This window comes from Corylus avellana, chromosome ca10 (assembly GCF_901000735.1).
Source record: "Corylus avellana chromosome ca10, CavTom2PMs-1.0".
Lineage (NCBI taxonomy): Eukaryota > Viridiplantae > Streptophyta > Magnoliopsida > Fagales > Betulaceae > Corylus > Corylus avellana.
In genome coordinates this window covers 1,078,502-1,094,390 of record NC_081550.1, presented here as the reverse complement: position 1 = coordinate 1,094,390, position 15,889 = coordinate 1,078,502, and the positions used below count along the sequence as shown (strand labels likewise).

Sequence of the window (15,889 nt, the reverse complement as noted above, 5' to 3'; positions counted from 1 at the left end):
AGTGGGGGAAAAGGGGGGTCATCTGGATTTGCTTAAAGAAAGAAAAGAGAATTTTGCCTTTCTGGTCCTGAAATGCTCATATATATATATATATATATATATGTGTGTGTTAAACTGTTAATATTGTCGACAATTATTAAAAAAAAAATTATACAATAATTTTTTTCAATGATGATAGGCCATTCCTAATATATTATATTGACAATGATATGTCATTTTTGTTGCCAAAATTAATAATAATAATAATTAAAGACCATCAATTGTTATTGTTAAACAAAATTCACCGGAACTTTTCTAGCCACGCTTTTTTGCATTGAAAAGTGCATCTTTTTTAATTGTTATAATTCATTTTTGTTGTAGTGTACATTATACAAGCTTCAACGTGCACCATTAGATATTTATTTAATGTTTCAAAATTAATATCACATAAAATATCGAATGTCTAAGGTGTCATTGCAGGGAGAAAACTTTATGTTGAGGTGGTGAAACCTATAGAAGATCCACGACTATCACTATGCGAAGAAATATTCCAAGGTGGCCACATAAATCGAGGTAGTCAGGTGAGAATCACGTAGCGAACCCCTCCAAAACCTTTGACGAGTGTATAGTGATTTTGCATTAAAGGACAAAACCATGCATGCCAGAGTAAGTTTCGTCGTTCATATCAATTTCTTTTTTTTTTCCGGTGCAGACTAACGCACGAGACTTTCCATGCTCGTCCAATATCACCACTCTTGATGAAATTTAGTCACTCATTAATGCAATGAGTTTTCGTATAATTACTTCACAAATCACAAATGGATATGAGTGATAAAAATCATGCATATTATATATATTACTCTTTGACAATCTATGCAACACTTAATAAATTTGCTATTTCCTCCATCAAACTATAGAATAATATTATATTATATACAACATTTTTATGTTACAAATATCTCGCAACGTTGAGGTGATAATCCTAATTAATTATTGGGAATTTTTTTAAACAAATATTAATCCAAGAATCGGTTGAAATGGAGACACCTTAATATTGTAAGATAAAAATGTAATTTTTAGCATTACTTTAAACTTTATATTCCTGAGGATGAAAGATACAAGTTGTCAAAAAAAATAAAAAAATAAAAAGAACTCGCTACTTCTTATGAAAATGGAATAAAAAGAATCGAAATACCATAGAATCTTTCAGAAGTTATTGGATTATCAATAAAGCTTGTTCTATTGCTAATTAATTATCACAAGAAGATCGAAAAGAAAAGAAAATATTGCTTGAATAAAATACAACCGTTGATCTTCTGCACCACTAACATGCGATGGCAATCCATACAGTGGATACACACACACCGAATAATATGAACTTTGATTAAATGATCAGTAGCGTCCAAAAAAAAACAACGGGGTTAGTTTCGTCATTAAGACGCTGTCGTGAAACGGCTCTTCTTAGTTCTTGCTCGCGTGTCCGTCTGATCAAACAACCTCGTCGTCAAGGGTACGTACGTGTTGGGATCTTGTGGGACCCAAATGAAGTGTTTAAATAGAGGGCTAGCTAGCTCTCTCGCTTTGTGAGAAGCAGAGCAGCCAACGCAGACTGCAGAGAAAACAAAACGCAGCCTCAGAAAAGTGTGTGGGAGAAAGAAGATAGAAAGTGCTTCTTCTGCAGAAGTACTTTCTGGGTAAGGGCTTCTATATAAATCTCCAGGTACTTCATTTCGTCTTCGTCTTGCTCTCTATCTCTCTTTCTCTCTATTTGTAGAGACATGCACTGCATGTCACTTACACTGATGGATCTGCATGTGGATCAAAGTGTTTTTTCTTTTCTTTTCTTTTCTTTTATAAGCACTGTCGCTGCTTTTGAGGTTTTTTGTTTTTCCTAAACAAAAATAAGCCTTTCAATATGCTAATGTAGAGCTAGCTTAAACTTCATGTTTTCCTGATCATGGGTATGAGATTTTTCTTTTGTCTCTCGTTCTTGAATTTTTTTTTACTTTTCTCCAAAGTTATTGTTATTATTATTATTATTGATATTTTTTTGTTTGTCAGGTTCAAACAAGCCCCTTTTTCTTTTTCTTTTTTCTTTTTTTTTTAAAAAAAAAAAAAAGAAAAAGAATTATTGGGTTTTTGTTTTTGGCTGACGTGCTAGTTAATTTCACAGCCATGCATTGCATGTTATCGTCTGGTTGTATAAAATTATAAGTAAAATCGGCGGGTTGTTTCATGTCTTGACCGTAAACTTTTGCTTGGCTTCTCTGCAAATTTGCCGTTACATTTGACTTTTTCTCCGAATACTGTGCAGTTTCGTTTAATTGTTTTATTTTTATCTTCTTGGAACCAACGCCTATATTCTATGCTAACTGCTACCAAACCATAATTGACAGGAGATGATAAGTCTTGTAGGCAGTGTTTGCCTATGCCTTCGGCCGGTACTGTAGTATTTTTTTTAGAAATATGTGTTTGATTAGTTTTAGTAAAAATGTTTTGTGAAAAAAAGTGAAAAAATATATTTTATATTAAAAAATGTAAAAAATTTGTTTTGTAGTGATTTTTTTTATTTGAATAATAATAATAAAAATAATTAATATGGTATAAAAAGTAAAAATGTTATAATTAATTTTGAGGTGAAAATATTTCTTTTTTTTCAGATTGAGGGAGGGCCTAGTACAGTATCAGCCCAGGCCAACCGCAAACACAGCCGTAGTTAATGTTTCTATGCTAACTGCTACCAAACCATGCATGCAATTAATGGTTGGCATGTGCATAATAATTACATAAAACTATTTTTGTCATTTCAATTGAACTGACTTATGAATTTTTTCTTTTGTAGTTAGAATTTAAAGTTAGTGCATTTAATACCGAATATGATATTATATTATTGTTAGATGTAACAACTTTAAATTTTAATTATAAAATGAATACTATCAAATTTTATTTGAAATGAAAAGAATCATATTCCATGTATAACCTTAGTATAAATTGATTACAACCCATGGTGTTATTGATTAAATAACTTTACACTTGGTAAGTAACATATCATATTGTCATCAACAGTAGATATACATAAGACCTGAAATATTAGCAAGTACTAACGTATTTTAATTGGCTTTTTTTTTTTGTAATTTAATTAGCGTGTGAAGCTACTTAAAATAGGTCACGTCAGTCAGTATAAAATGAACGTGATAAATAAGTGCGAAGAGCAGTATTAATCTAATGTTAACACTATTAGTTAAGCAAAGAAAATGGGTATTAGAAATAAGCTAGAAAGCTTTATGAGATGTGGTCTCAATGGTTCTCTATATCTATGAGATTGGCCTCATAGGCTGGATCCCTGGGTTTGCAAGTGGATGGATTGCAACGGTAGTTTGCATTAATGTATGAGACTTTTATTTTTCCTCATGTGCTTGTAATTCTAATGGACCTCGTAAATTGAAAACATAGCTACCTACCAAGTGAAATTAATGGGAATTTTGTATCCATTTGCTTGTGGTTATTACCTACTTTGCTTGCTCCTATATAATTAGGTGTTTTTGTATACTTCCTGAATTTTGAAGCATTTTTATGTTTTTAATGATATTTATTGTCACTTATAAAAAAAGAAAAGAAAAGTCATATGATCATCGTACAGTCCATTGATATTTGATTGTGATTGAGGGCATACCTATATAAATTGCTTTCTTTTTTATTTCAGACTCCAAATCATAGGGAACCCGGATCCAAAAACTAGTAATATTACCTAGTTTCTTTTTTTTCATCAAATTTACTCCCACACCTAATTAGTTGATTTTCTTCAGGATTGCACATAGCCCCTATAGACAATGGGAGCCAGAGGCCAAATGTCTGCTGCCAAAAAGCCTGAAGAGCAGAAAACGCCTATCCAGCGAGCACCACACACAAAACCCCCATTCACTCTTAGCCAACTCAAGAAAGCCATCCCACCCCATTGTTTCCAACGCTCTCTCCTGCACTCATTCTCATATGTTGTTTATGACCTCTCCTTAGCCTTCCTCTTCTGTTACATTGCTACCTCTTACTTCCATCTCCTCCCTCACCCCCTTTCCTACTTGGCATGGCCAATCTATTGGGCTCTCCAAGGCTGCATTCTCACCGGCGTTTGGGTCATTGCTCACGAGTGCGGTCACCATGCCTTTAGTGACTATCAATGGGTCGATGACATGGTTGGCCTAACCCTTCACTCTGCTCTTTTAGTTCCATACTTTTCGTGGAAGATCAGCCACCGCCGCCACCACTCTAACACCGGCTCCCTTGACCGAGATGAGGTGTTTGTCCCCAAGCCGAAATCCAAAATGCCATGGTTTTCCAAGTACTTCAACAACCCACCAGGCAGGGTCCTCACTCTTTTTATCACACTCACTCTAGGTTGGCCCTTGTACTTAGCCTTGAATGTTTCTGGCCGACCCTATGACCGTTTTGCTTGCCACTACGATCCCTACGGCCCCATTTATTCCAATCGCGAAAGGCGTCAAATATTTGTCTCGGATGCCGGTGTTTTTGCTGCAACTTATGTGCTTTACTGCGCAGCAATGGCAAAAGGGCTGGCATGGCTTGTATTCATTTATGGTATGCCATTGCTCATAGTGAATGGCTTCCTTGTGTTGATCACATACTTACAGCACACTCACCCTGCATTGCCGCACTACGACTCGTCGGAATGGGATTGGCTCAGGGGAGCGTTGGCGACCGCGGACAGAGATTACGGAATGCTGAATAAGGTTTTCCACAATATCACAGATACCCATGTGGCTCACCATCTCTTCTCTACTATGCCTCATTACCATGCAATGGAAGCCACCAAAGCAATCAAGCCAATATTGGGTGAGTACTACCAGTTTGATGGCACTCCATTTTACAAGGCAATGTGGAGGGAGGCTAAAGAGTGCCTTTATGTTGAGCCGGATGAGGGGGCCCCTAACAAAGGCGTTTTCTGGTATCAGCACAAGCTGTGATACTAGCTGGACTGAGCCAAAGAAAATGTGGTTAGTAGGGTAGTGTCTTTGGTCAGTTTAGTGTGTTAAAGGAACAAATGAAGATCAAAATAAGGATCACAATTGTATTAGTGTCAGTGCTGCTGGGTTTATGTAATGTGGGTTGTGTTCAATGAAAGTTCTGTTTCTTAAACAATATTAGTGTTTGGTATATGAGATATATAATGGAAAACTAGTTTAGAAAAAAGAAAAATTATGCATTTTTTTCAGCAATGCCTCCGGAAACCCGAAGACAGAGACAAGCACACAGAGCAGCTGCCACGGCTGATATATATGCAGGATTAATACAATGTCAACGAAAAACACGGCTACTCAATTGTTCATTCAGAGAGCATCTGCTGCTCAATTACGCAAAAAATATAAGAATTATTTCGAATCAATTAAGTTGGTCCCATTGAGTTGCTTGTAATGGTGGACACAATATTGGTTGCGGGAGTTGAAGGATCTTTGAATCCCAGTCTGTCAACAAAGTCAAAAAATGAGTTCTCTGAGTTAAATGGTTGGGAAATATTCCTCATTGCTTCCCTTTTCCTTTTCCTTGCATGGGAACTCATGTGCCCTCCCAAGGCATTACCACTTCCAAATGATACATTGCACAGAAAGCATTTGTGGTTACCTGATGATACTGCATCAATGATTTTCTTTTCTGGCTTGGAATGATCAAGCCCAGATGAATAATTAGTCTCAGGCAGAATCTGGGGTTCTTGTTTTGGGACTCCAGGTTGATATCTCATATGCATTGATCTATTTGGACAAACCTGATTATATGAGTTGAAGAAGCTATGGACATGGGTTTGCAGGCTTTTCATGGTGCTCGATACATTTGGGAGCTCAAATTCTTTGCCAATAGGATTAATGGGTATAACGTTGAACCATTCTTCAGTGTATTGTTGAGGATCATTAATGTCCATGGAGGGAGAAGATGTAATGGGATTTTCTGAGATCCTTGAGCCACAAGAAAAAGGGGGAGGAGCTAGGGGGCTGTATGTGGACGAGAACCTCAACAATACACAGAGGATATATATATGAACAACATTAAAAGCCAGCCAATGGATTATGGAAAGTTAGAAATTGTGCTGGCAATTACTGTCTTAATTAAATATGATTTTAGATATCTTCTGCCATACATAGGATGATAGGAAGTAGGTGTAGCTGGCCTTGTTCAAATATGTATATTTGAATTCCTTTTAGGAAAAAGTTTTTCTCCAAACTGGGTTGAAGGAATTTCTTTCAACCTAGTCTATAAAAATGACATGTATCATTTTTTTTAAGAGTAATGCTAGAGACCATCTTTTTATCCTCTTTTTATTCTCTAAAGCTGATGTGGCTTTTAAAATTACCATTAAATTTTAGATGAATCATACTTGAATTTTGATCCAATAGTGATTTTGAAAGTCATATCAGCTTTAGGAGGATAAAAAAATGATTCTTAACATTACTCTTTTTTTAATAACATGTGAGATGCACATGAAAAAGAACACGTACATGTCACTTTTATAGATTAGGTTGAAGGAAATTCTTCCGACCTAGGTTGGAAGAAAACTTTGTTCTTTATTTTATTCCCTATTTGGAACTTTTGGAATTTCTTTGGTGATTGTTTTGAAAAACATAACATGCATATTAGAACAAATTGTATGCCATTCCCACCATGGACTAATTTACAAATTATAAGGGTCAAAACCTCCCAAAAAGATCTAAAATATTTAAAGAACTAAGGATATTTTTAGATTTTTTTTAATGAAGACCCAGAGAACTTTCCCATTTAGCCTATTCTAGTCCCAAAAGAAATTTGTCTCCCTCCCTCTATATTTTCCCCTTTCTCTCCATTTCAAGTGATTTAAATTAACAGTCAAAATTTTGTTTTGTTCTATGTAATAGTGTAGATAGTAGTATATTGGTGTATATAAATGACGTGACAATATATAAACCATTAAATCTAAAAACACTTATCTTAACTATATATGAATTGGAGATGACCCTCTACTTTGGTCAATGACTTGGTATTTTTTATTTATCTTTCAATTTTGACAAGTAGTAGATCCTCTCCATTTGAAGTGAAGAGATGATCCCAATCCCTCCCGCATGCTTACACCAAATTTCTAGTTTCGTCCTCACATAACTTTTTTTTGTTTTTTTTTTTTTAAAAAAAAAAAATAACTTTTTGAGTAATGCTGAAAACCATATATTTATCTCATAACTATCGCATAATACTAACTTGACAACTCAACCAATCATTGTTAAAAATAAATAAAAATTCAAGGGTTGGTTGAAATTACCACATCAATATTGTGTAATAAAAATGTAATTTCTAGTACTATTCTTAACTTTTTTTAGATTAAATTATGAAAAGAGGAGTATTAATATGTTATTGTTTATTAAAAAGCACCTTAAGCATTGACATCTCATCATGGAGTGGCTTTTTATTTGCAAGTAATTAATTAGTAACTAGTCATAGTTATTTCGGCCTGGCAATGGATTGGAGCCAAAGCCATTTAGCCAAATCCAAAACGCTAATTAAACTAATTACCTATTGACGGTCATAAAAATGATTTTTTTTATAAACAAAAATCCTATTTCCCAACTCAATCTCAATCAAAAAGCACCAATAGCTTGGTGGACTTCGATCATCTCCATTTCATTTCTAGTTAGTTGTTTTTAGGGGGACAAGTTTGCCATTTTACTTTTTTTGAACAAAAATGCCCTCTTAAAACAACTAAATGGATCCCCTCTATTTCTTTTGAAATGGAGTGGATCCTTCTCCATAGCTTAGCACCCCCACATGGTAAAAATAGACGTGGTGCAATCCCATTCAAGCTCTTGTTGACGTTTAGAGCACTAACATCCAGCTTAGCAAATGTTTAGCTACTACATTTTAGGCTTTTAGCCAAAGGAAAAGGTTAGGTGTTCTTCTAGTGTTCTCTTAGTGTCTTTCCAACTATGATGTGACTTTTAAAATTATCGTTGAATTTGAGATTATCATTATTGACTTTTAATCTATTGGTAATTTTAAAAGTCACATCATATTTAGGAGGACACCAGAAGAACACATAGCATTTTCCTTAGCGAAATGATTACTTTTTTTTTTTTAGCTATCAACTTTCAACATTTGACTCAGCATTTTTGCTATCCCCTTTCAATTTTTTATTTAAAATATTATTTATTTATATACTTTCTATATTTTCAAAGAAGTGAAAGTCCCTAATTTGAATTCTTATCCCCTTTTTCTTCTCCTTCTAAAAAAAAAAGGTGCGTAGTATTCCATTAAATGCAGTAATGAAGTGAAGGCTTTCAATGCTCAATAATAAATCTCACAAAACCTTTGAGAGTTGGCGTTTAATTACGCATTCGATTTTTGCAATTACTCCTTTGCCATATAATCTAAAACAGGCAGATTCGCTCTTATCAAGAAGTAATGACCTCTTTTGGCCTCTTTACACAACTCAAATCTCTCTACTTTAAACTAGTACTGTTAATTAATTTCTCCCCGTTGGCATTGGCAAGGCCCTTGTGAAATTTTATACCCTTCAAAGCTACCACTAAATACCTTATAAAAGGGAACACCCATTTTAGCAAATGTGCCTTACACGCCCTCATTTCCTTCCTTCTCCCTCAACCGATCTCTCCCACATATATGCCCATGCATTTCAATGCTTCCAAGTCTAACCAAATTGGTTTAGGCTTTCAAAACCACCCCATTGATCTCCAATTGCTTTCACTGATCCATTCCAATTTTGGCCTGAACCAAAATGAGCTCATTTTCCCCATGATCAATCAGCCAATAATTCCCTCAAGCCTAGGCCAACTTGGTTTGGGTCAAAGAGTGACTGAGGTGAGAAGAACGTCTTATGTTACGCCACGTGTCCTGGACTATAATAATATCCCTGTGCAAAACCAAGCATCTATTCCTCTAGCTGAGATTAGTGTCACTGAGATTGTAAGGACTGAAGAGGTTGTGAGAACTCATCTTCTCACTGCATCCTCAACAAGAGATCGGATTTTCATTCCAAATTATGATCATGAAATCCAAATCGAAGGCCAACCCATTTTCCAAAGCCAGATTTTACCAATGCCCAACAAACTGAATCATCCATTCTCTTATCAGAGGGACCCTTTTCATGATCATCATTTTCAAAACCCTAGCAACCCTTTGAAAGATTTGATCCCAGGTAATACAAAAAGTAGTACTACTTCTGATGATGATCATGATCATCATGAAGAAGAAATTGATCATGATCAGGGCGATGGCCGCACCCATAGCCTGCCTTACAAGAAATATGGTCCATACACGTGTCCAAAGTGCAGGGGAGTGTTCTATACATCACAATCATTTGCAGCTCACATGGGGTCTCATTACAAGCATGAGACTAGTGATGAGAGGAGGAGAAGACAAGAAGCCAAGAACAAAAGGAAAAAATTCCGCCTCGTCCAGTTAGGTGGTGGACTTACTGCTTTGCCTGTGTCTTTTAAAACGCCAGGGAAAAGGAATGGTGGGAGGAGTGTGCATAAGACGGCTGTGGAGATTGATAAAGAGAAAGATGATGATGAGGTTGAGAGGAAAGAAGAGGCTTCACCTCCAGAACTAGCAGCCGAGGAGGGGTTGATTGATGTTGAGATAAAGGAGGAGCCTGTGGAACTCATCAGGGCTTAATTAATAAGTTTTTATACGAGTTCTGGGGCTTTTGCGTGTGATTGTTTTATATTATTTACCGTAATTGTAGTGGTTTGCCCAACAAATACACACTGAAAAATAAACAAGCTAGTCATTTTCCAAAACCTTCCCACATCTCTCAAGAGAAGAGACCAGGATTATAATTAACGACATAATTTAAGTAAACTGTGATAATTTGAGACAAAAATGAAAATAACATATCTCTATACAGCTTGCTGTTAACTACAATATGACTTGGTACGTTGATTCACTGATGCCCTCTTGAACATTTCTAACCAACAAAAATTTACAAAAGCATCCAAATTTAAAAAGAGAAATAAACGGATCGACAAAATAAGACTTCTTGTAATTAATGTACATGTTCTCAGGAAAAATATCACTCTTAACCTAATGTCCTGATAACATAAATGAACCCTTCTCAAGGTGTGAGTGACTCTTTCCGCCAAAATTTTGTTGCTCCAATGCAAAATTGAAGAGATATTACGAAAAGTTTGTAGAGAATGATATATAATATTGCTGAGACCATCACGCAAGCTAATTCAGAGTGGTAGGAGCCTCAGGTTGCTAATATACTTTCCCCAAAAGAAAACCAATGCCTAATGTGCCTCCAATAAGATTACAGATCTCCTCCAGATATAATGGCATATAGTTGCTTTGCTGTCCATGTTACTTCAGCTAGGCTTCTTAGAGGAGCTGCAATCTCGTCTGCAATTGCCATTAAAAGAACTCTGCATTCTGAATCAGACAGGAAATGTTATCACTCCAGCAACAGACCGGTTGGAAGTTCTATGCACTGACTAAAGCTGCTCTAATTAGGCAAATAGGTCCAACCATGCTATATGTTCCTTTCAGTAGAAATATGGGACCTTGCTATCCACAACCTAGGAGATATAGGTGAAAAAAAAAAAATACAAAAATATTTTGTGAGTATAAATGGCTAACCTGATATTTTGCTGAAATAGAGCAGAGACATTGAAGCAAGGATCTTGTACTCAATCTGCTCACCTTTCTCTAGGCTTTCTTTCAACCCAGAGATGAGAGCTGAGAAGGCAGAGAGCTGGAACTCAACATCAGATTGTGAAGAGAGTGCACAGCTCAACCATGCCACAGTGGTTAGGCAGACCCTCACCATGTCCAAGTTTCCAGAGCGAAGACACTTAGAAATGGTGTCCAAGAACGACTTTTTCCCATTACTAAGCAATGCCATTGACAAGTTCCTCAACCACTCTTCATTTGCCAGCTCTTCATCATCCTATATTTTGTTCAGAACATCAAAAAGTACTTTCAGTGACCAAAACAAGCTTCCATGTTAATTACCATCTAAATATGAACCACACAAGTTTAAGTCTTAATTTACTATAAAAATTGACTTCTACTCAAATTCTAAAAGTAAAGTTTCATTCAAATTTCTAAAGCAGATCCAGTTTAACAATAGACTGTCAACGCAATTTTGTACAGGTGGGGACATTTTTAAGACAATTACCATGCTGAAGTTACAATCCAAAGCACCTTTATTGCCTGCAAATTCAATTTTTTCATTATAAACATAAGTTCTCTCCTTTTTGTTTCCCTATCCCCGGTGGTATTACAAAGTCATTCATTGAGTTGTGTTAGTTCTTGTGTTGGCTTAATTCAGTTCCAAAATGCAGATGCTACTGTTCATGGATCAAACACTGATATAGAATGCTCAGAATCCAATCTCCACCGTTCATAATTTAGATTCATGTGTTATGAACGTCCCTGCAAAATTTCAGCTCAATCGGACCACAAACGCCCATCGATCGGAGCTGTTGATGAAGACTGGACAGGCCGGGTCCGGACCCCAATTCCCCGGGTCCGGACCTCATTTCCAGAAACTAAAATCTTGCTCCGCAAAGCCGTGTCCGGACCGCCCATTAACGGGTCCGGACCCCCCGTAAGTTTTAGGCCCAAAAACGTGTTTTTAAGTGGGTTAGGTCTAGGGTTTTGTCGGGGGTATATATACATCATTATAGAAGAGAGAGGCACGAATTTTCACCCCCAGAGAGTTCGTGTGAGGCTGTGCTTGAGTGATTATTTTGTTGTGAGCCAAATTGATTCCTCTTAGAGGATTTTTGTTAGTATTGATCGTGTGCTTAATTGAAGTCTATCGGAAGGGTCCGATAAAGGAGAATCACGTTGAAGAAGATTGTGAGCGAGGAGACAAGTTGGAGGCTTGTCGATCTTACAGAGTCAAGGTCTTGCAAAGGGTTGTAAGTGTTCCTAGTGTCTGTAATCTCTGGATAATCTTTTGATAGTGATTTCCTGGGTTTGGCTGCTCCGGAGAGGTTTTACTTTTAGAACGTTTTCTAAAAGGTTTCCTCTTCGTCACCAAAATCTTTGTGTGTGATTGTTCATATTTTGGTGAATGTTTGTTTTGATATATATCTGTTAATTCCGTATAAAATTGTAATATTTATCTGTTTAGAATTTTTCAATTGGTATCAAAGCGGGTTCACTCCGTGAAGGATTAAATTCCTGAGTGTGATCTTTGTTTCTTGTTTAAGATGTCTCAAACCCTTAACACTGTGCCTAATTTTGATGGATCAAATTATGGCTATTGGAAATCCCGTATGAGATTTTTCTTAAAATCTATAGATGTTTGGCATGTCATTGAATCTGGATTTAAAGCTCCAGATAAGCCGACAGCTGAGTGGTCTAATGTTGAAAAACAAACTCGTATGGCGAATGACAAAGCTATGAATGCTCTATGCTTGGCAATTTCACAAACTGAGTTTTCCAGAATTTCAAATTGTGATAGTGCCAAGGATGCATGGGAGATCCTAGAAAATACGTATGAAGGAACTAATCTTGTTAAAGCTTCAAAACTTCAAATGTTAGTTTCTCAGTTTGAGGATATTAAAATGTTAGAGGATGAGACATTCAATGAATTTTTTGGTAAACTTAGTGAAATTAGAAATTCCATGATAAATTTAGGAAAGAAAGTTTCTGACACTAAGCTTATTAGAAAAGTTATGAGATCCCTCCCTGAAAGATTCAGAATGAAGGTAACTGCTATTGAGTCATGCACTGATCTTAATACCATGAGGATAGAAGAGTTAGTTGGTGCTCTTCAAACTTATGAGTTTTCCTTGCCTCAACCTAGGAAAAATAAGGATATTGCCCTTAGAACTCTTAGGAAGAACTCTGATGAGTTATCTGATGAGGATTCACCAGATGATGAGGAACTTGCATTGATAGCTAGAAGGTATTTTAAGAATGAACATAGAATTTCCAAGAAATTTGGAAAACAAAAAGAGAGTACTCAGGGTAGAAATGAAAGAGACCCACGTGGTCCAAAATGTTATGAGTGTTCTGGCTATGGTCATGTGCAAAAGGATTGTGCTAACCTCAAGAGTAATAAGCCAAAAGGTCAAAAAGCTTTCAATATTACATTGAGTGACACTGATGAGGAAGAGACTCCTAATTATATGGCTTTTGGTGCATCTTATGATTCTGATGATTCTAATCAATCAGATGTTCAGTCTGCCCCTGATAATGAATCAAATAGGGTTAATGATCTTCAAAACTCCTTTAACAATTTAATGGAAAAGTTTTCTATGCTTAGAAATACTAACTTGAAAATTGTTAAGGATTTTAAGAATCTTGAGCTTGAAAGGGATAATTTGTTGAAATCTTTGAGTGATTCACATGTTGTTTGCAATACTCTCAAATCTGAAAATCATGTGTTAATTGCTAAAAATAAATCCCTTCAAAATGATCTGATTGCATCTAGAAATCACTTGAGTAAATTCTCTAGTGAAAAGCTTGATAAAATGTTGCATATTCAAAAGCAATCTAGCGACAGATCTGGCTTAGGATTTGATAAAACTGCTTCTTTGTCTTCTAACCGTGCTTCTACTTCAAAGACTGTTTTTGTTAAACCAGTGAAAGTAGAAGAATCTTCAAGTGAAGAAAAGCAAGTAGTTGCTCCGACTCCTCAAGGTAATAAAGGTAAGAAAATCTACATTGAGCCTCAAGCATCTTACCCTACACCTAGAGTCATGCATCCTCCTAGGAAATTACCTTCACAAAGGTTTGTCCCTACATGTCATCATTGTGGCAAAGTGGGTCACATTCGACCTCACTGTTTTAATTTGAAACTTCATGTGCATATAAATAAAAATTCCTATTCTAGGAAAGAAAGTGAGGGTTTGGTCATAATGATGAGAGAAGTGCTATCTAGGCTAGATAAGTTTAAGCAAAGTCATAAGTCTAGACCTAAGATTTCTCAAGTTTGGGTTAGGAAGGATGATACCATTCACCCCTTGAGGGGGAGTGGTGATGATCTCACCTTATGTTAGGTGAGTCACCCACATGTCTAGGATTGTTTTTCATGCATATCTTTGTATATCCTAGAGCATGTTGTTTTTCGTTTTTCATTGCATTTTTGTTTTATTTTGTTTTGAAATTGTATTTTGTTTGTGTGCATTTCTTTTGTGAAAAATAACAAAAAGACAAAAATATTTTACTTTGGTTGTTTTTTTCTTTCTTTTCTTTATTTTGTCTTATGCACCGAGATAGTTCATTAATTTCTCATGTTGCTTTTTATGAATTTAATTCCTTACGTCTTGGAATGTTCTTAATATGCATGAGATGAAAATTTGTGTCAATGAACTTGTTTTTGTGGTTACCTAAAGCCTGAGCTTATGTGGTACTTTTTGCCTATGCTTTATTTCTTGTGCACAGTTAAGCTTAAATTGAGGTTTTGTTTCACTTTATTTGTGAGGTCTGTTAGGTAGCCATATGAGGTTTTTGACTAGTCATATTTTTCAAATTGACCATATGCTAGTTGAACCTAGGGCTTAAAAATTCCTGCTTTCTCTGTTGTGATAAGCACCAAAAGTTTAAGGACACTTTCTCAAAGAGAAAAATAAACAAAATAGTGAAACAAATAAAATCAAAAGATCATATTCCAAAAGGAATTTATTTCACTGTGTCAAACTTGTGCAAAATATTTTACAAAGAGAATTGTATAGGATGAGAGTGGCTAGGCCCTAGTATGATAAGGTTTGACTTTTGATTTGATATACTTGTCAAAACCTCATGGTGGTGAAACTTTCTCCTCATTTTGTAAATTGAAAATTTTTCTCTTTGGATGGCTTACCCACACACCACACAAGCATAGGTTGAATGGAACATTTTCTTGGCTTGGGTTAAGCAATATGAGTTTCTAGCCATTTCTAGTCTCATGTATATTTTGCATATTTGGAGCATGTTTGGATATTCATTGTGCAATACATGAGTCATTGATGTGTTATCATGTGTGTTCATTTAACTTTTAAGGGAGAGAAACATGCTTTGCATTTCCAGTTTCCTGTTGTTAATTGAGTCATACATTGAGGGGGAGTTTTGCTGATGTTTCTTTATAATCACGCATTCTACGTCATTTTTTTTATCATGAGTTTTATTTATGTCTTCTTGTTCCACATATGCCTTGATGTATTTTGTGAAGTGTTTCAGGAAACATGAAGACCTTTTGTCATTCTGTGACAAAAAGGGGGAGTAAATATGGGGAGATGATGGGATTGGCTCGACATTTTGGTTTTGTCACTGAATTGCCAAAGGGGGAGTTTGTTAGTTCTTGTGTTGGCTTAATTCAGTTCCAAAATGCAGATGCTACTGTTCATGGCTCAAACACTGATATAGAATGCTCAGAATGCAATCTCCACCGTTCATAATTTAGATTCATGTGTTATGAACGTCCCTGCAAAATTTCAGCTCAATCGGACCACAAACGCCCATCGATCGGAGCTGTTGATGAAGACTGGACAGGCCGGGTCCGGACCCCAATTCCCCGGGTCCGGACCTCATTTCCAGAAACTAAAATCTTGCTCCGCAAAGCAGTGTCCGGACCGCCCATTAACGGGTCCGGACCCCCTGTAAGTTTTAGGCCCAAAAACGTGTTTTTAAGTGGGTTAGGTCTAGGGTTTTGTCGGGGGTATATATACATCATTATAGAAGAGAGAGGAACGAATTTTCACCCCCAGAGAGTTCGTGTGAGGCTGTGCTTGAGTGATTATTTTGTTGTGAGCCAAATTGATTCCTCTTAGAGGATTTTTGTTAGTATTGATTGTGTGCTTAATTGAAGTCTATCGGAAGGGTCCGATAAAGGAGAATCACGTTGAAGAAGATTGGGAGCGAGGAGACAAGTTGGAGGCTTGTCGATCTTACAGAGTCAAGGTCTTGCAAAGGGTTGTAAGTG

At 36.2% G+C, this 15,889-nt stretch overlaps 1 protein-coding gene across 1 annotated transcript; it reads left to right on the top strand.

The window, feature by feature from the left end:
* The first annotated feature begins 1,575 nt into the window (after positions 1–1,575).
* Positions 1,576–5,190, top strand: LOC132164706 (delta(12)-acyl-lipid-desaturase-like). Its single transcript, XM_059575258.1, has 2 exons — positions 1,576–1,699; positions 3,786–5,190. Exon 2 carries the CDS (start codon positions 3,810–3,812, stop codon positions 4,956–4,958), a length of 1,149 nt encoding a protein of 382 aa, XP_059431241.1. The 5' UTR covers positions 1,576–1,699; positions 3,786–3,809; the 3' UTR covers positions 4,959–5,190.
* The last annotated feature ends 10,699 nt before the right edge of the window (positions 5,191–15,889 follow it).

What these genes read in the sequence shown, in the direction of transcription:
- LOC132164706 (XM_059575258.1), top strand. Translation starts at nt 3,810, where the DNA reads ATGGGAGCCAGAGGCCAAATGTCTGCTGCCAAAAAGCCTGAAGAGCAG.